This window comes from Cydia pomonella, chromosome 16 (assembly GCF_033807575.1).
Source record: "Cydia pomonella isolate Wapato2018A chromosome 16, ilCydPomo1, whole genome shotgun sequence".
Lineage (NCBI taxonomy): Eukaryota > Metazoa > Arthropoda > Insecta > Lepidoptera > Tortricidae > Cydia > Cydia pomonella.
Window position 1 is genome coordinate 7883520 of NC_084718.1, and position 20255 is coordinate 7903774.

The following is a 20255-nucleotide window of genomic DNA, read 5'->3' on the forward strand; positions in this document are numbered from 1 at the left end:
AAAACTTCAAATAGAAAATAAGTATATTGTATAGCCAAAAAGTCGTACACATTTCCAAAAATCAATTTGCCTCGTATTGGGGGTGATTCATAGAGCCAAACCAAGATAAGTTAGCAGCGATTTTGATGGCCCGGACGGTGCACAGCTTATTATAAACATCGATCTTCTATGCAATTATGACGTTTACTTGACACTTGCACCGTCTGGGCTATCAGGGTTGCTGCCAACTTATCTTTGTCCGACTCTAGAGCCAAGCATAATGACTCTGGCAAGCCCTCTATAGCCCTAAATAATTGTTTTATCCGATACCCTCAGTGATCCTAATCGCCTCAGTCTACCCTACGTATTAATATTCAACGTAATTTTGCTAGTCTTTCGCATTATGTAGTGTGTACATATAATGATTTTATTGAAATATTTCCTAGTAATGCTATATTGTTGATTAGCTTTAAGGTTGTCCATTTTATTATACGTTTGTTTCATATTACTTATCATCAATTGGATAATTTAACATTCGCTTAAAAGAAGAACTAGTGTAATATTTATCTTTTTTTTTTGTGGTTTTCCATCGCAGAAGGGTCCTTATGCTTCGTGTGCATAAGGACCTGTCCACTACAAAAGGGTCCTTATGCGCCATGTACATAATGACCACACATGATCCATGACCCTTCTCTGTGGAAAGCCACATTTTATTACGAAACAAACCACAATACCTAGCTTAACAACAGCGATACATATTTACTTACGAGTATTCATTGAAGTATTACTGCACGTTATAATATTTATTGATGTTGATAGTTTATTATGGTTACATTTTTACCGGTTAAGAGTTACCTTACTAATATAATTTAATAGGGATTCTTAAGATGAAAGTAGAGTGACCCGCGCGAAATTACCATTTCATACAAATGTAGTCCTCATTTTCCTCTCTGAATATTAACATTATTGAAAATATTTGGACAGAATTTGTTGCATATCAAACACAGCTATGCCCCTACGTTAGATGGTTTACGACTTTTTAATTATTATAGGAGTTAGAGCATTTAAAATTTTGTATGAAATCTGTTTTTCGCTCTAAATTTTTATAATAATACAAAAATCGATAAAAGTCAAACGTAGAGGTGTAGGGGTAGCTATGGTTAATATACATACAATTATGTAAACACATTTTACAGTACATATGGGGCTACTTTATAGCACTAGTGCGAGAAGTAGCATATTACGTTACTGTGTCGAACATTTAAAGGGCCATATGTACTGTAAAACGTTGGACGATACATGTGCGAATAGGTAATTCGCAACTCGTGTCGATTTAAAACACTCCCTTCGGTCGTGTTTTAATTTATCGCCACTCGTTTCGAATTTCCTATTTTTCGCACTTGTATCGTAATGTACTATTCCAAAATGTCAATATCCAGAGAGGAAAATGGGGACTACGTTTGTATGGAGAATCGGCCGTCGTCGTTCATCTTAAAGTATGTTGGTACTTAATGACAATTTTGACTTTTAAACTTTTCATCAAGTTTCTTGAGATTGTAAACAAATCTATCACAGTTTATCTTGTTTATAAATAAAACACTCTAAAACATTTCATGTATATCTTTATTCCCTTTTTTCATCATATTACAAAAATATTTTTAACTGAACAAACAGTTGTCAAGTTTTATTTTTTGCAATAAATGCAACTTTACAGGTCCCTCTATTAGGTAGGTAAACAAAATTAACGGTAGAATGTGTCATTCTCAAAGAACAGGGATACGAGTAACATGATAGGCGGCCTAGCCAAGATCAACGGTTTCCGTTAATAGAAAACAATAATCGAAACTTAAATATTATGTGGAAATATACAATTTACTTAAATTTTTTCTATTCGTTTGGCGATTGATGTACGGTTGTCATCTTGGCTAGACCCCCAGGTACTTATAACATTTAAGGATGAATCACGCTAGACCGGGCCGGGCCTGGGCCGACACGTCATTTTCCATGACGGCTGATCGGTGATCACGTGGTGCTTTACATAGAAAACGAAGCGCCGGAAGCTCCGGCCCGGTCCCGGGCCGGTCTAGCGTGAGTCATCCTTTATGCTGCATTAATACAAATAATGCGAGGCTTCGCCACAAGCACAGCTCTATATACACCTTGTTTTAATTGAGTTCCGTTAACTTCGGGGTATCGGTAAGTACGTTTATGGAAACAAAATGGCACAGTTTAATATATAATAAAAAAAAATAGTATTCTTTAACTGTGTTTATTCTTATAAAAAGTAATTAAATGTTGCATATAGCGTTGTTGTAACATGGGCATTACATTTAATTCAACCAAAATTTTGTGTAATAATGTTAGTCAATTTGTGTAACCAAACAATGGAAAACTATGATATGTCAATGTCATTTTGGACATCGGTCGTCCGAGATAGACAAAGCAAACAAATTAAATTAAATTAAATTTAGTAGCAAATGTTTGAACTCGTACTAAACACTAATCAATATGTAAACAGGCCCTAAGGCAAGTCTACATGCTCGTAAGGGCCTTATAAGATAAAAATTAACTATTGATTATCTCCGAAATGGAGTTAATTAGAATACCGGTGTCTTTGAGAAAGTTACTTAATTTAAGCCTAAGGATGCACCCTTGAAATTAACGGAAATAAAAAAAAACACGGTGTATATGCTCCCTCCTACTTAAGAATGTCACAAGGTTTTAATAATTTTTCGTAATTTGCTATACACCTTATATACCTTTTTACGCCAATAATATAACAGCCATTTTCCGCGTTATACATTATATACATTCACGTACACGGAAGCCCATTACCACCCGAATTAAAAGTAATTTATTGACATATACTAAGCCAAAATTGAGCAAATTTCACGTTTACCTTACATCCTATAGTCAGTATAATGAAATACGTTTTAGTATTACCTAGTAATAACTTCCAACATTCGTTGAGAACTTAATAGTAATTGAGACAAATTTAAGGAATTAATCTTTATCTTCACCCACAGTAGATACCTAACCAATTAAAAGAGGAATGAATAAAAATTGCATGGGCAGCGCACCTAGCGTACTCGTAAAAAGAGCCAACTTTTGAAAAACTACCTATCTTTTTTTCTCTCTCTACATCACATCTCTCTTATCTCTCAGCAAAGATACATTGATTGAGTAAGATGTGTAAAATCTAAGACAATTTCGTGCTTCGAATTTGATAGGTAAACGAGATGGCGCTGTACATCTCCATCCTTTTTGCGGTAACTCTAATTGTTAAAAGTTGACGTTTGACAAGTCAGTGACCGCAAAACGTATGGCGCGGTACAGCGCCATCTGATTTGGTTGTCAAACTAAGGGGTACGTTTTTTCCTTAGACTTTACCTCTCTATTACCATCAATTCTTCATCATATTTGCTCTCATGTAACGGAGCGTGATTTTACTCTTAATTCGCAGCAAGAGAAGTTTCATATATTGCTTTTTTTTACGTCTCAATTATCCCTTCTACGAAAGATTAACACTTTTTTTGCATTGCATGCTACCTATACTCAGCAGTTGTATTATAAAAGCTCTATCGTAGAGAAGAGTCTATGATAAAGTCAGAAAATTGTCACATCAATGCTTTCCATAAACAACGCTTTTGTACACATCATCCATCACGAAGGACTATTTCAAATGCTATTTGAAACACTCACCCTCAAAAGGTTGAAAGGTTCTCACTATTCTTAAAAGTATAGGTAGTGTAAGTATAGGTGTTCGAAATAGGCCTACGTAAAGTTCTAATTTAGGTACTTATTTAGTGGGTGCAGAGGTTCTTCGTTAGTACATTTGATGATTACGTATTTAAAAGGTAACTTAATTATGGAATGTAATTAATATCGATGTCGCTACAATATCGTATAAGGTAATCGCTATCACATCCTCGTCGTTTCTTAGTTTGACTAAGTACCACAGTAACAATACACTACATTACTTAACCTAAGTTAAAGTTGAAAACTTGGTAAGTAAACAGACCTTAGGGTCAAACAGCGCAATTGCAAAATCTGACAATTGAAACCAAATATTTGTAAATTTATATTGAACGCCGGTTTTAAAAAGACAGATAGGATGAGCTAAAATCAATGAACAGATCTTAGAGGAAACTCTATCAATATCACATAGACACTACGACTGTGACTGAAGTGTCCAGTTATCGTCATAACGATAGGGTTCCACTTAACGCTTAACTGTGATTTTGCGTGAATGATAAGAAAATGACATCATTTTGATATCAGAATATTTTCGAATTGGCCTCCATGTCTTATTTATATTTGGGCGAAACTGAAGATTTTGGAGATGTTCTAACTAACAAAAACGTAATTCAGTATATATTGATTTCCCTATATTTACTCTATTCATACAGAAAACAGGTCCACACTTTTAGGTTAGGCAGGAAAGGCCGGGGCCCGGGGGAAGACTACCGTGGGTCCACTATGCCTAAGACAGTTTATGTAACTCCTTCATACTACGGTCACTACGATGCCAAGCGGACTGTATTAACGGATGAGGTATGGTATAGTAGCAATTTTTACCTTACCTACCTATATTTTAACCCTGCCTTACCCTACATTAAAATCTAAAAGCTGGATCAAATAAAAGAGTACTGTTCAAACGGGTCTGAGAAAGTTTTAAATACTTGCTTATTTATATAGCATAATTACAGATATAGTAATTTTTAAAGAATAACGGATCGTATTCTAAGGTTCCGTTTCAATTCTAGTCGCATTATTTAGAAAATGTTCACGACAGGTAATCAATTTGTACTAATGAAGTTATAAGTATACCAAAAGTTACGTATTTTGTCGATGGCACTTTTCTGTAGGGTCTGAAGGCCTACCGCGAACCACGTTCGACGTGCTGCCTCTCTGTCGCACTTGTAAATTCGTACGTAAGTGTGACAGGAAGGCAACACGTCGAACGTGGTTCGCGGTAGTCCCTCTGATCCTCAGATCATAGAATGGTATCATCAAAGCTTATACGACATTTGAGATAACGGGAACCTTAAATATACCTCAATTATTTTGAAACGTAACATCTCAATACACGCAATTTTTGGTCAACAATTGCTATAACAACTTTAAAATTAACTAAGTACCTACGTATCAAAATACTTGTGAGAGACTTTACCAACATGCCAAATAACTAGGAAAAATACCTTAATCGTTCTTATAGCTGTTCGGGTCTATTTTTCGTTTTAACCTGGTGGGGCTTGTAACAGGAGCAAAAAATTAAACTGTAGACTGTACTCCTTAAACTGACCAACATTTGTTCAGCGACTTTTAAAAATAACTTTTATTTTGATTTTTAGAAAACTTTAAAATTTTATTCTAAGATGCAATGTAATTCGAATTTTGCTATACGTATATATATTTTTAAAGCGTGACAATCAACGGCAATTACACTAATGATAGCGTACATTGAAGGTAATATTTAACATGTATGAAAAATAGAAAATCTAAAGAATTCATAATTTTCAAAAATCGCTGAACATATGTGAGTAAGTTTGAGGAGTACAGCCTAAAGCTAAATTTATAGCTCGTGTTACAGGCCACACTCAGTATAATAAGGTAAAGTGTAGTAAAATACGTTTTGCTGTTGTTTGTATACAATTCCATTAATCATTCAAGCATCAATAATTAACAAATCAAGCATTAGCTTCTATAACAGCATTCACTAGGTTTTCCCCTTTGATCATCAAACCTTTTGATAGAGTCTCTCTTTTTGCATCACGATATAACAATTCTGGGGATTTATTTAACTCGCGGGAAGAAATCGCGATACGGCTAACTAGCTGCACTAAGAAGCTCGTTTACCAATACAATTTATGGTTTTTAGCCACAAAAACAAAGTGGTCGACGAGCTACCAGTCATTTTCTTCTAATGTCATCAAGCTGCCTCAATCAAACGTTCCGCGTACATTACCAATGGTCATAATACCTATAATGAATTCATCGATTGCTCAGTCTAGAACTTACAGCCCTAGAGAAGGCAGCTAAAAGTGCTGCCTTGTCACTGAATAAGGGTCCAATGGTAATCCAGTTAGCAATATCACCTAAGTCCACGCATGTCGCATCCCCACCCGTCAGACGTGCCGGTCGTGGCGGCGCGGCGGCGCCAGCGTCATGGGGCGCGCGTCGGGCTTGGCGGGCAGCGGCGCGGGCCGGGCCGGCGCCGGCGACGACTGCAAGGGCGTGATCGGCACCGCGTCTGGCACCAGGCGCCGCAGGAACTCCGACAGACATGGCCACGGGACGAGCCTGAAAGAAAATGACAGTTATATGTTAGAGGGTCTATCAAAATGTATATAAGGTCTGACAGGTGTTCGAAAATACATTAAAGCGCGTTGCGACACATTGAGAACAAAAGAGCCGGCGACTTTCGGAATAAAACTAAGTATAATCTTGAAAATCATTTCGTTATCAGAGTTAAAAATAAACTAATTTTCACTTTCATTTTTAAACTGATTTTTGCATTTTTTAAGGTCAGATAAAAAACCCGTCGACCCCTTTGCCCGCTTTTGAAACCAAAGTTTGGAAACCAATTAAGGAAACAGAATTATTTTTCTTTTTTTGGAACCGGGTTTCCAAAAAAGAAAGAAAAGTTTGATTTAACCGACACCGAACTCATTTGCTAATACCTTATATCAGCTAAGTAGGTACTATTGAAGTTTCGAAAGCAGATTTAATATTAAGCGAGTCACCGCCTGCACTCGCATTAAGTATTCGGTAGGAGTTTCTAAAAAGACTTTTTTTCTTTTTAGAAAACCCGGTTTCGAAAAGTAGTCACGCGTTTATGTCTTTTGTACTACATTTTTGTCTACTAAAATATAAATTTTCATTAATTATTTAAGTTTTATAGTAACAAAAAAGTATTATTTTACTTGGATCGTAGAAAAAGAATTGTATAAGGTTTTCAATCACGTACCGACTAAGGCCACTCAGTAAGCAGCCTTAACACGGTACTCAACTGAAAAGCTCTCCCATTATATCACGATTGTACACAATACTATTACAGTAAAGCTTATTTTTAAAGTATAGTAACAAAATGTCAGCATGCCTCTAAAATATCGCCGTTGTCTTATTACATATTAATGAATCTAAAATCAATTAGATTAAATTAGTGAATCTTAAGTGCAGTAGTCGTTTAGCAATATCATAACTATCATAACAAAAATGTATTCCTTAATTTAAAAAATTGCGGGAAGTTTCATCATGGCGGCAATTTCATTGGACGTCATAATAACGGGAAAATGTGAGAATATCGGACTCGTAATTGCGATTTCGTGTCTTGATGTTGAACTGAGGAAACACAAATAAATAGGTAAGGTAATTATTTACCTCTACATTAAATATATAAATGAATTGTATACATATTAACGCTTGCTATATTTAGTAGCAGTATATACTAACGATTTGAACGCCAAATACGCCTAAAACAGTTGCGTGTTGTCGTGTCGTACGAGTAATAGCCGAGAGCGTTGTGGTTGCGAAGTGATAAGAGTGGTAATAAAAGTTTTTTTGAGCGTTGGACTAGCCCGCGCTCAGGTGCCAATTCAAATTATACGACCCTTTCTTGCAGGTAGTGGCACGTGCGGTTTTAGTTAACAATAGACAAAAGATTAGCCACTCGGGTCCAGCTACAAATCGAACGACAATACGTACATTTTTTACGCAAACCGCCCAGATATCGACGACTGAACGCCTAATCTTAAAGTCGTCGTGAACAAATTTACATATAAGTAGTAGTCGTTACTGTTACCTAGGTAAGTAGGCGAAACATAAAGTGAGCCGATGAATGATCTCTAATGGCTCTTTTACCAAAGGGCAATAAAACAATTAATTCCCGGTATTATTGATTTATGTATTACTTACGTTCCTACTTGGACTAAACAATCTTGATCCCACTTACTTTACTAAATTTTAATTTCTATGTTTTACTAGTATTCCAACTTTTCAATTCTAAGTCACAAGTCTATATAAAAGATTTATGTAAAGATTCATTTCTTCCTCTTCTCTCGTGTCGAGGTTCCCTTAAACAGTGGGTGCCCAGAAAGCAGCAGTGCTGACAGCGCTGCCTGCGTAGCCAACGTGAAAATCGCTATCGCTCCGTAGCGAACGGAACGCAACTGTCACTGTCGCACTAATATGGAAGAGTGATAGAGAGAGACGATTGCGATACGCTACGTAGCGTTAAGGATTGGCACGTTGGCTACGCGGCCTGATCGTCGCGTCCATCTGACCGGTGGGTCAGATTCATTTATTAAAGAAACTTTAATATTAAGGTAAAGACTATTCTTGTCGAAAATAGTTTCATTTGCCTAATAACGTGTCGATATTATCCCAGAAACCCAAAGTATCATAACTACATACATAGTTATTCCCGCTATATGAACGAGACGTGCGGCAAAGCACTTCACACCTCTTTTGTCCTTTTGTATTCATAAAGATAAAGTTTTATGACCAATCGGCTCATATTTCGTCTACCATAATATTTATGCATTAAAGCAGGTATAATACTAGTACAATTGGTAATAAAGATATCAACGTCTAATGTTTAACAAACATCTCGTATATCGCTGTTTAAAAATGTGTATGTGGTATACAATATACCTACGAATAACACGAGGTCTAGGTTAAGTTCGTTGTCAGTCTTGTTTCTAACGGTTTTTTTTAAATAATACTTTAAGTTTGAACTTTTTGACTTCCAACGTGCGTATTTCCTTGTTTAAGTAATTACCATTGTTTTTTTCTGTGACAATGATCTTGAGAACCATGAAGGTGTATAGAATCTACCATATATGTATAAAATTATGCCTGCGCAATTGCGCAGTGCGTGTAACGAAATATTTTCAATAACAATTATCATAACTTGGAGTTAACAGCAAATAATAATATGTTCATGCATATTCATTGTCTAATAAGCTCATGAAGGGACGGATCGATATTTTCTGATTAAAAACTTAGGTAGGTTAAATACAGAGTGTTTTTTAGTTACCTGCAATAATTTATGGGTGAATCTTTCAATGTCGGTAAAAGTCGATGGCGCCCAACGAGCACCTGATATTCGCCCCTCATGACAAATTGATTTTAGTAACTATTCGCTACTGCATCAAAGATACATTTAATTTTCCAAGTGTCCCTAAAAATATTATATTTATAAATACTATTGCTATCTCGAGAGTAAATGTTTACCATTTGAAAGGCAGGAGCAAACTGAAGTAGCCCGGCATGACGGCAAGGGCCTCGTTGGTACGGATAGCGAGGACCACTCGGTCCGCTACCTCGTTCGCGTTCAGCTGAGGCACAAACCTGAAAAAACATCATTTCCACTTTTAATTCTAATGTAAATTTCTCACACTCGGATCATTAAAATAGCTAGGCCAAGGTTTGAAATTCTACGCGTGACATCTTATTAGCTTGACAATGGAGTCGTAAATCATTTTGCATCCAACAGTTGCTGCGGACGGTAATTGCTGAGGACATGATGAGGACATTAAATATGGCATTCATTTGAATGCGCAGTGTCACTATAGACTATAGAGAGTGCTACGCCGTAGTCCGTAGCAAGTTTATATGCCGCCGCATATGCGTCATGCGTACTGAAAGGTACAAATATGATTTATTTATTTTTAAACAAACATTATTGCTATTCAGCATCAAATAGTTAGTGACAGCCAAAGTGACCAAATATATCGTTACACACCTTTGTTGCCATGGAAATAAGGATGTCCCGATATATTTGGTCGTCGGTATTTATTGAATGCTGACTGTACACGATATTATTAATTATCTATGTTATTAATGAATAAAATACATAAACTGATGACATGACAAAAAATAGTACAAAGAAACGCAGATGAACAATTAAACTCAACAAAGAAAGATTGATATGAAATATGTATGAATCGTATTTGATATCAATTGAGTAGCCACAATAAAATAGTTAAAGATCAGTAATGTGCGTCATGATATGACGTATAAGCTTTAGTAGTATTGCAATTATGTTTACAGTGTTTACACGTATTTCGGGAACCTTAATTTGAGTCAATAAACATACGCTAAAGGTGGTAATTACCTTGGAAAAGAAATTTAAGGCTTGAAAACTGGAGAACGGTAATCACCCACATACCTTTAAAGTTCATCGACATATCTTATTGCCTTTGTAATCAATACGTTTATGTACAATTACTTCTGGTAGTATGACCTTTTACAACCAGAAGTCAGAAAGCGTAATATGATCCATAATGAAAATAACTTGTTTTTGTATTTTTTTGTACGACTTGGGGTCAAATATGGCAATGTAGCATAATGCAGCAGCCAGCAGAGTTTTTTAAAAATCGTAGCTCTTTTTTAGATTACAATTCGGTTGCCATAAATTTAATTAGATCTCTTGACTCTCTTGAGGTCTTTCTCTAGTAACTTCATCGATTCAGTCATCAGATTCAGATCGATTCATCGAAACAGCAAGTCGCGGCCATATTTTGTGACCTCTCACGTGCCTTCGAACTGGTGCACCATCCACTCCTCTTGGCGAAAGTGGACCACTACGGTGTGACTGGTAACCTTCACCGCATGATCGCATCTTTTCTTGAAGGCCGTAAACAGCTAACATCTGTCAGGGGAGAACAATCGGAACTCCTGGAGCTAGGTTGCAGCGTGGTTCGCAGCGAATGGTATGGCCCTAAATATCGAGAAAACCAATATCGTCCACTTCGGCCTACGTGGGGCAAGAGAGCACACCCTTAATATCACCTGCAATAGCCTACCGGTGCCGCAAGTGGACCAAGTCAAATATTTGGGGCTGACTATCGACTCAGGCCTATCGTGGGGACCGCACATCGATGCCCTGTGTGATCGCCTCGCTGCCGCCTGCTTCGCGCTCAGTAGACTGCGCCCAAGTTTACACACCGACAACGTCAAAAAGGCCTACTTTGGATACTTCCACTCCATATTATCCTATGGTGTGGATCTATGGGGTAATGCCGCTGACCGTGAAAGAGTTTTCAGATTACAAAAGCGCGCGATCCGCGTAGTGGCCGGCGTCAGGTGGGATCATCCAGCCAAAGAGCTGTTCATAGGTTACAAAATCCTAACCTTACCTTCCCTTTACATCCTGGAGGTCGCAAAGCAGGTGAGATATAACTTGGAACAGTTCCAGTCAAACGCTCATGAACCCAAGTATCACCCCAGGCGTGGCCAGGAGCTCCGTGCTCCTCGTACGCGATTGGCTAAGGCTAAAAAGTGCCTCAACTACATCGGTCCGAAAATTTTCAACCAAGTGCCCGATAACATAAAGGCTACTAGAAACAATAACTTGTTTGTAACGAAACTGAAATCTTACTTAGTCTCTGCTGCCTACTATTCGTTGCACGATTTCATATAAGTATGTAATAAAGTATGCAGTTAAACATCCATACTCGGACTCCAATACAAATTAAATATGCATGTGTTGTGATATACCTATAAACTATAATTTTTTTTTAACTAAATTATTGTTTTCTAAGTAGTATAAATTATCATTGTAATTTGAATGTTGTGACGTGTAAAATTATTATTTTATAAATAAATAAATTGAATTGAATTGAATTGATTCGAAACCTGATTCGCTCTATAGAAAAAAATCAGAAACATAGAGGTCTCTAAAATGCACCTTAATAATTTGTAACATTTATTGCACAAAAGATAAAAATAAAAATTGTTTCTTACAATGCGCAATTTTATTTTTGATTGAACTCATCGATTACTTTTTTTATTAAAATTACAAAAAAATAAAATTCAAAAACATGATATTTGCTATCCCGGGCTCAGGGAGAGTGAGAGAAGAATCGGTCGGCCTAGCCAAGGTGACGATTGCTATCGCTACAACAACGAAACGCTTTGTGTCTCTCTATCACTCTTCCATATTAGTACAAGAGTGACAATTGCGTTTCAATCACTACGGAGTGTGAGCGATTTGCATGTTAGCTATGCAGCCAGGGTGCATAGCCAACCTAACTATCGTTAACGCTCCGTAGCGAACGAAACGCAACAGTCACTGTCGCCTTAATATGGAAGAGTGATAGAGATGACTACGATACGCTACGGAGCGTTAACGATTGGCACGTTGGCTACGCGATCTGAACCCAAGCCTTAACGACAGGAATTTACAATTTCTAGTTCATTTTAACGCATCGACGACGTTCCAAGCTACAGAGTTGCACAGTAAAATAGTAAGTAACGAGTACATGTAATTTATCTACATTCTACTTGCCTCGAATTAACCTGCTCGAACATGCCCGTAGACCGGATAAAGTACGGGCAGATGAGCGACGTGGTCACCCCCTTCGCGCCCCGCACCTCCAGCTCCAATCTCAGGGCCTCATCGAAGCCGCAGGCCGCAGACTTCGACGCGCAGTAGTCCACCAGCTTGGCCACGCCAACGTGGCCCGCCATGGATGCTATGGTCACTATGTGACCGTCGTTGTGTTCGATCATCTTGGGCAGGAAAGCTTTTACCGTCTGGAAAACAATGAAATTGTTTTAAGAAAAGGTAAGGATGTACGGATAAAGTCTGTCTTGTTTTGCTAATTTGTTAAAGAGATAGATGCAGAGGAATAGAATCAGGCGCTAGTTTACAGAAATCCATACTAATTAAAACAAAAAAATATTAATTTGCGGATCACCCGCGAAAAAAATAACGTGCTAGTCAATCAGTTCAATGCTAACCCGTTATATTTACCTGCATTACGCATGTAAGTATAACGGGTTAGCACTGATTGACTAGCACGTTATTTTTTCGCGGATTAGCAAAATAATAAGTTTTGTTATAATTAGATGGGTAGGTACGTAATAAAAGTTTGTAATTTACAAAAAGATCCGATTAAAGAGTTTAATAGCCATTGGTCAACGGCTAACAAAAATAATAAAATATGAATGGACTAACGTTTTCGCTGCCATGTACCTGTTCTTAATTATCGTAGCCGATCCAATTGTCTTAATTTACACAATGTACTCGTACCCTAAAATGGTCCTACTTTCCTCCCCTATGCTATAATTCTATAAAAGTGATTAAAGTAAGGATAGGTAAACAATATTCATAATTTCCTAAATTTCGAGTACATATTGGAGCAAAGTAGGACCATTTTACGGTAGGTGTGTTTATAGTTAATTGCTTACCCATATATGCGCCAAAACGTTGACGTCAAACGTCCTCTGTATAAGATAGTCCGGCGTATCGAGCAGGTACTGCCCCGACACCACGCCTGCGTTGTTTATCAACAGACTCACCTGCAAGAACAATCGAACAGTTGCTCAAGCACCTGACAAACCAACGAACAATGGACAACCTTTATCGTGTTTTTAATGCCGATATCAAAATGTGCCTTGACAATGTAACTGTTTCCGATGACGACAGAGATAATGCCAATAAAACAGGTTCAGGAGTAAGCGAACTGATCTTTTGTGTACGCTAGTTTGACTCTCATCGATACTCTGGGAAAGCTAATAGAAACATTTTGATTCAAAAAGTAAATGTCGTTATAAACTGTCCTAATAATACTTATAGATTAAATTCTTCTTATGGCGAACGCAACATATAGTATTTAAAAAACGCATATTACGGATTTACATAAAACGTTTTGTACGGGTGCGCTAAAAAGTTACCTATTCAAACCGATCTATTCAATATAGCTAGTTTTGTGTAAATCATAGGATTAAATCCGATTAGTGTCTAATTCACTTACCCTACCCACTTCTTCGTGAACCTTTTTGGCAACTCGGTAAATGTCTTCCTTATCAGCTAGATTCACCACGTAGGAGTAGCAGTCCCCTCCAATACCCTTCACTAGTTTTTCCGAGTCATCCAATCCTGAAACAACAATAAGCATATCTATAAAATCTTAACTAATTGGATACCTAGGTATATCTTGTTGCTAATAATTTCGTGGTTTCTTTAACATTTACACCTAGGTATAAACCTTAATAGTCACTAGTCAAACTTCACGAAACTTAACGCTTAGTTGCTAAGCGTCTAGATCACGTTGATAATTAAGTCAATGATTTAACGATCATCATCATTACGATCAAGACATTGCGACCTGAGATTTTGACGGACGGCGGCAGGTCGGTGGTGTCGACGACCTCGTTGGAGGTGAATCGCAAATGGAAAGCATTAAAATGCTTTCTATAGTCCCTATAAGATGTATAAAATGTAAACGTAAATGATGTCGTACTTTTTAGATTACAAAAGATAACAACATCTATATATTTGTTTTTGATTATTCAGTAATGTTTTCCTAATTAAGACTCAGACATTAATATTTATAACTTGTACAGTCACCTGCAATAATATGTTACTCTTCGAAGGCCGCAAAAATATCTGACACGATCTTATTTGTAGAGCCATTCAGAGCGTGTCACACATTTTTGCGGCCTTCGAAGAGTAACATATAATTATAGGTGACTGTACTCCGTGTACACCATGAAAACATAACACAATCTTTATTTTCGATCAAAAACAATTAAGCAGTTCAATGATAAATACTACTGGGAAGTTACACATCTTGCAAACGGTTCGCTGTCCTCATAAGCTGTTGGTTAGATTAGATTTTCAGTAATATTTCATTTAAATTAAATATTTATATCCCCAGATTCATGGAAAGTTATCAATGCTAAATGATTGCACGATAAATAACATAATGATACTCAATATAAGAAAATCAAAATCATCTTTTGATCATATATTTCTATCTGGGTTTAATGAAAATTAGCATTAACTTGCGTTATTTCGCGCGAGTCTGCAAACTCACTCATGTGTTACTTTGAGAGAAATTTGATGAATAGCGGTAAGTTTTGAAATCTAAACCTTGTCTTTATACGTATTATACAAATACATACAATGTTAAGCATGCACTAAATGTTAAAGGGAACGCTAATGGTCGGAGGATAGGTAGCTCTCCCCTAACAATAAATGTCATGTATGCTAAGAGTCGAATAATTGCGATGCTTGGGAATAACCTGTTTCACCAAGGTCCGTTCCACGACCGATGCTGTTTCGGTGCTCATTAAACATATTTATAATATTTGGGAAAATTCTTGTGATGCAATTGGCATATTTTGTGATCTCTCCAAAGCATTTGATAGTGTGGAGCATGGAACGCTCATTATGAAATTAGAACACTATGTTCTATCAGAAAATGCCCTAAACTTTATGTCTTCATATCTTAGCAATAGAACACAAATAGTTGTTGTAAACAAAACCCAGTCTAGCGGAACTGTAGTCCAATTAGGAGTGCCACAAGGTTCTATTTTGGGTCCATTTCTGTTTTTGGTTTATATGTATAAATGATGATGAAAAACATTTGTGAAATAGTTCTTTTTGCTGATGATACATCACTACTTTTTAAAGTTGATCGGAAATCCACCGATTACAGTGTAATTAATAGCACACTCGTTGATGTACTTAACTGGTTTACTATTAACAATTTGCTTCTTAATGCTAAGAAAACCAAATGTATTAGATTTTCTTTGCCGAATGTTAAACTAGTCGAGACTAAGATACTTTTGAATAATGAATGCTTAGAGATGGTAGATAAAGCACTGTTTCTTGGTTTAACATTGGACAAAACTCTACAATGGAGTCCTCATATAAGAACGCTAGTCATATGGTATTCTGGTTTGAGGCAATGCAGCTGACATACAGACTATATTTGTCTTACAAAAGAGAGCCATTCGTTCTATATATAACTTATTAAGAGCACGTAATCATTAAGAGAACTTTTGAAAGAAATTAATATTTTAACTGTAGCTTCCCAATACATCTATGATAGTATTATTCATGTTGTTAAGGATCTAGACTCATTCACTAAAAATTCTGATGTCCATAACTACATAATAACACTAGAAATAAAAAAAAGCTTTCTATCAGAAAGTTTCGTGTTCGCAAAGTACAAAAGTTATTCGTTGAGCAATGCATTTATTTTTATAACAAGTTATCTGACGATGTTTTAAGATTATCCTTACCAGCTCTTAAGAATTACTTGAAAAAGTCATTGATGTAGAAGGATTATTACAGAGTCGAGGACTACTTGACAGACAAACATGCATGGTCCAAACTAGAAACTGTAAAAACAAGTAGAAATTAAAATCATTGTATTATGTGTAGAGTTATAGGTGACACAGCTCAGGTAAAAGCACATTAAATATTTTATGTAGGTATAGCAATCCTATTAGATTTATATAATGTACATTCTAATTTTTTTATTAATTTTATTTTTCTTTTCCTTTTGTAAGAATTTGATATGTTTTCTGAAAGAGCTACGTATTTGTATGATTTGATATGACATATACATATATATGTATATTTTTTAATCTAAATTCTATAAAGAAAAGTAGTTAGTATGTATATAATTGCATGATTTCTATAGTAATCTAAATTGTATTTTTTCTTATTTAATGCATGTTAATTATAAGATGTAATGTTTTGAAAAGATGTGTCCCGCCGAGTTTCTTGCCGGTCCATATAGGGATACCCTCCTTCAATTGAGGGGGGATTTAAATCTTCTCGGGTCAGTGGTGTAGGATTAGAGCCGGGTGTAGCTTTATTTGACGTTCATAAGCGCATTGTAATATGCCTACTTGAATAATAAAATATATTTATCTTTATCTCTTTATTCTGTCAAAATGAGTGAAAAGGTACTCAAGCTAAGGTACAATGGAACAATGAGAAACAAAAAAGAGACATACAATCAAATTGATCACCTCCTTCTTTTGAAACATAGAAATCGTTTAAGAAAAATAATAACTGTAAAAACTGTACGCCGCTTTAGGTAAAGTTTAATTTAATTGAATGTCATGTGTACCTACATATAATTAGTGCCTAAATATTAGTACTGATAAATTAGCACCTACATTTACGTACAGTAAGCTGAAGAGGTTAATTTTACTGTACAGTGAGCTGCGAAATTACATACTGGAGAAATTATGAATGAACTCATTGATAAATTCGCCACGCACTTTTACGGCTGATGGTACATATAATCACAGTTTGTAACAAAGTCTTACTTAACTTTGTTTCTTATGATATGGTTTCAGAGTAAGTGATTCAGTTGAGATAGTGACTATAGAAAGTCAATGCATCTACAATGTGGTAGAAAATATGACGATCAAAGACTAGCGACGCAACATATTATTAACCCACAGATACGCGAGCATGCATAAAGCATCGAACTTTCTATATGAAGATGCAAATAAAACCTATTGTTTCATTGTTAATCCTCTAGTGTCATTTGTCGAATAATATCTCCGTTTTGGTTTTCGTCTGACTGATGTCATCGATCAACACAAGGGCACAAATGACTTCTAATTAGCACACAAAGAGCAAAAAATTGTTTTCGACATATTCATTTTCCTTACAATAATTCTTGAGTTTAGGTATCTAGTGAACTAAATATGAATAACTTATGTAGTTTGTAATTAGGCATTTGATAAGCAATAACAATAACACAATGCGGAATTAAATATTTAAACTTAAAAAATCTTACTATACCGAAGTAAATTGTGCTTTTTTGAAAATGCATCCCCTAAAGTGATGAAACAGAGATTTTTCGATCAAAATTCATTTCGTTGTCTGGTTTTTTGTCTCCAAAATGAGACTGAGTGTAGATTTTTGTATGAGATGATGTAATTTAGTTTTTAATTTTTCTCACGGTAAATGCAATCTACAGATAAAAGGGTATATTATAGCACTCTTTTTAGGGTTCCGTAGCCAAATGGCAAAAAAGCGGCCAAGTGCGAGTCGGACTCGCCCATGAAGGGTTCCGTACCATTTATGACGTATTAAAAAAAACTACTTACTAGATCTCGTTTCATTCTGTTATTTTAGAAGTTACAGGGGGGGGGGGGGGGGACACACATTTTTTCACTTTGGAAGTGTCTCTCGCGCAAACTATACAGTTTAGAAAAAAATTATATTAGGAACTTAAATATCATTTTTGAAGACCTATCCATAGATGAAGGCACGTATGGGTTTGATGAAAAAAAATTTTTTTTTTTATTTTATGACGTATTAAAAAAAACTACTTACTAGATCTCATTAAAACCAATTTTCGGTGGAAGTTTGCATGGTAATGTATATCATACATTTTTTTTCAGATTTTTCATTCTGTTATTTTAGAAGTTACAGGGGAGGGGGGGGGGGGGCGGCACAATTTTACTACTTTGGAAGTGTCTCTCGCGCAAACTATTTAGTTTAGAAAAAAAATGATATTAGAAACCTCAATATCATTTTTAAAGACCTATCCATAGGTACCCCACACGTATAGGTTTGATGAAAAAAGATTTTTTGAGTTTCAGTTCTAAGTATGGGGTTCCGTTTTTAGGGTTCCGTAGCCAAATGGCAAAAAACGGAACCCCTATAGATTCGTCATGTCCGTCTGTCTATCCGATTATGTCACAGCCACTTTTTTCCGAAACTATAAGAGCTATACTGTTCAAACTTGGTAAGTAGATGTATTCTATGAACCGCATTAAGATTTTTACACTAAAATAGAAAAAAAAAACAATAAATTTTGGGGGTTCCCCATACTTAGAACTGAAACTCAAAAAATCTTTTTTCATCAAACCTCTCTATCTATCTATCTATGGATAGGTCTTTAAAAATGATATTGAGGTTTCTAATATCATTTTTTTCTAAACTGAATTGTTTGCGCGAGAGACACTTCCAAAGTGGTAAAATGTGTCCCCCCCCCCCCCCCTGTAACTTCTAAAATAACAGAATGAAAAATCTAAAAAAAATATATGATATACATTACCATGCAAACTTTCACCGAAAATTGGTTTGAACGAGATCTAGTAAGTAGTTTTTTTTAATACATCATAAATGGTACGGAACCCTTCATGGGCGAGTCCGACTCGCACTTAGCCGCTTTTTTGGGACTATACTTACTACCTACAGGTCCCAATGTCAGTACAATTACTGGCCATTCAACACGTATATCAATCAATAGAACTTAATAGAATACCTTAGCGGGTCACCCAGAAAAAATAAAAAAAAATATCGAAAGTCGTTCGAGAAAGAACGCGCGCGCACGGAGCGATTGCGCTGCGGAAGCGCTTCCTTCGGCATCGGCGCGCGCTGGCATTGACACACTAAGCAGCTTGTGATGGGTTATCTATTGCCATTGCCAACTTTGTGGTATTACACACTGTACCTGTCTGAAACATTTTATCTTTATTTAGGGCACCATTTTCATTGAAAAATCCCATAATACCATTGCGAGTTAATGCTGCCGAGAGAATTTACTAAGTAATGTATATCTATAATACACCTTATACACCTAATCAAAACTTCGCTTCCGTTTTGAAGCAGTAGTCTTATTTTATGATAATGACATTTGACATTTATTAACTTATACAATGTTATTAAACTTTGTATTATACTTAGTTAAAAATTAGAGTAAAAGAAAAATTAGGGTCTCGATGTGGTTTATCGTTTTATTACTACTTTCTATTTTTAATGTTTGTTATATCAGAACTTTAGGAGGAAGGACACCTACATGTACTTGCAGATTTCTTTTAAAATGTAGTATTGATGATAGCATGATAATGTTTTGTAGAGATACAATTGGGGGTTTCAAATTACTTTAAATCAAATTAGAGTCGGTAATTCTTGTATCTAATTTATCTTCACTTATTCTAGAGCCTTCAATTACTTGCATAATTTTAGATTGAATTATGCAAAAGTACTTTCGATTATATTTTTAACCTTGAATATGCGATATTTTAGTTCTCGGTCAGCGTTTCTCAATTAAGCATATTTTGCTCAAAACACGGTCAGAGTCGTGACGTGCCCATCTCGGTCCAGTCAGCAAAGAACACTGCTTTCGACGATGGACGCACGTGAAGCATTTGCAAGGCACGTGCATAATATCTAAATTTACTCTAATGTTATTATCTATCATGCAGGTCATAAATATAATTACATATCAAATTTATGGAGACTATTTGTCAACCGTATATTTGGTAGCAAATTGAATTGAAGGAAAGGGATTGGTTTACTCGTACCTTCTGCAAATACCTGCAAAATTATTTAGAAAAAAAAATGCTTCATGCAATAGCTAAATATATTTACCTATAGGTAGTCTGTACCTCTAGTGTAAATTTAATCGACATCATAACGTGACAAACGCGTTTGCGTTAAGTCTCATTTTGTATAGGATTTTGAGTTTCCAAAACGTCGCGCTTGGCGCGCTCTT

The 20255-nt window shown here is 36.0% G+C and overlaps 1 protein-coding gene across 1 annotated transcript in view; it reads right to left on the reverse strand.

Moving 5' to 3' along the window:
• Nucleotides 1-3118: 3118 nt before the first annotated feature.
• LOC133526175 (estradiol 17-beta-dehydrogenase 11-like) overlaps nucleotides 3119-20255 on the reverse strand; it is a 65108-nt gene continuing 47971 nt past the window's right edge. The window contains exons 3-7 of the mRNA XM_061862666.1: nucleotides 13746-13870; nucleotides 13180-13290; nucleotides 12275-12522; nucleotides 9217-9333; nucleotides 3119-6282 (exon numbers count right to left, since the gene is read on the reverse strand). Of these exons, the coding sequence (XP_061718650.1) occupies nucleotides 6108-6282; nucleotides 9217-9333; nucleotides 12275-12522; nucleotides 13180-13290; nucleotides 13746-13870 (776 nt within the window). The 3' untranslated portion in view covers nucleotides 3119-6107. The remainder of the gene's footprint in view (nucleotides 6283-9216; nucleotides 9334-12274; nucleotides 12523-13179; nucleotides 13291-13745; nucleotides 13871-20255) is intronic.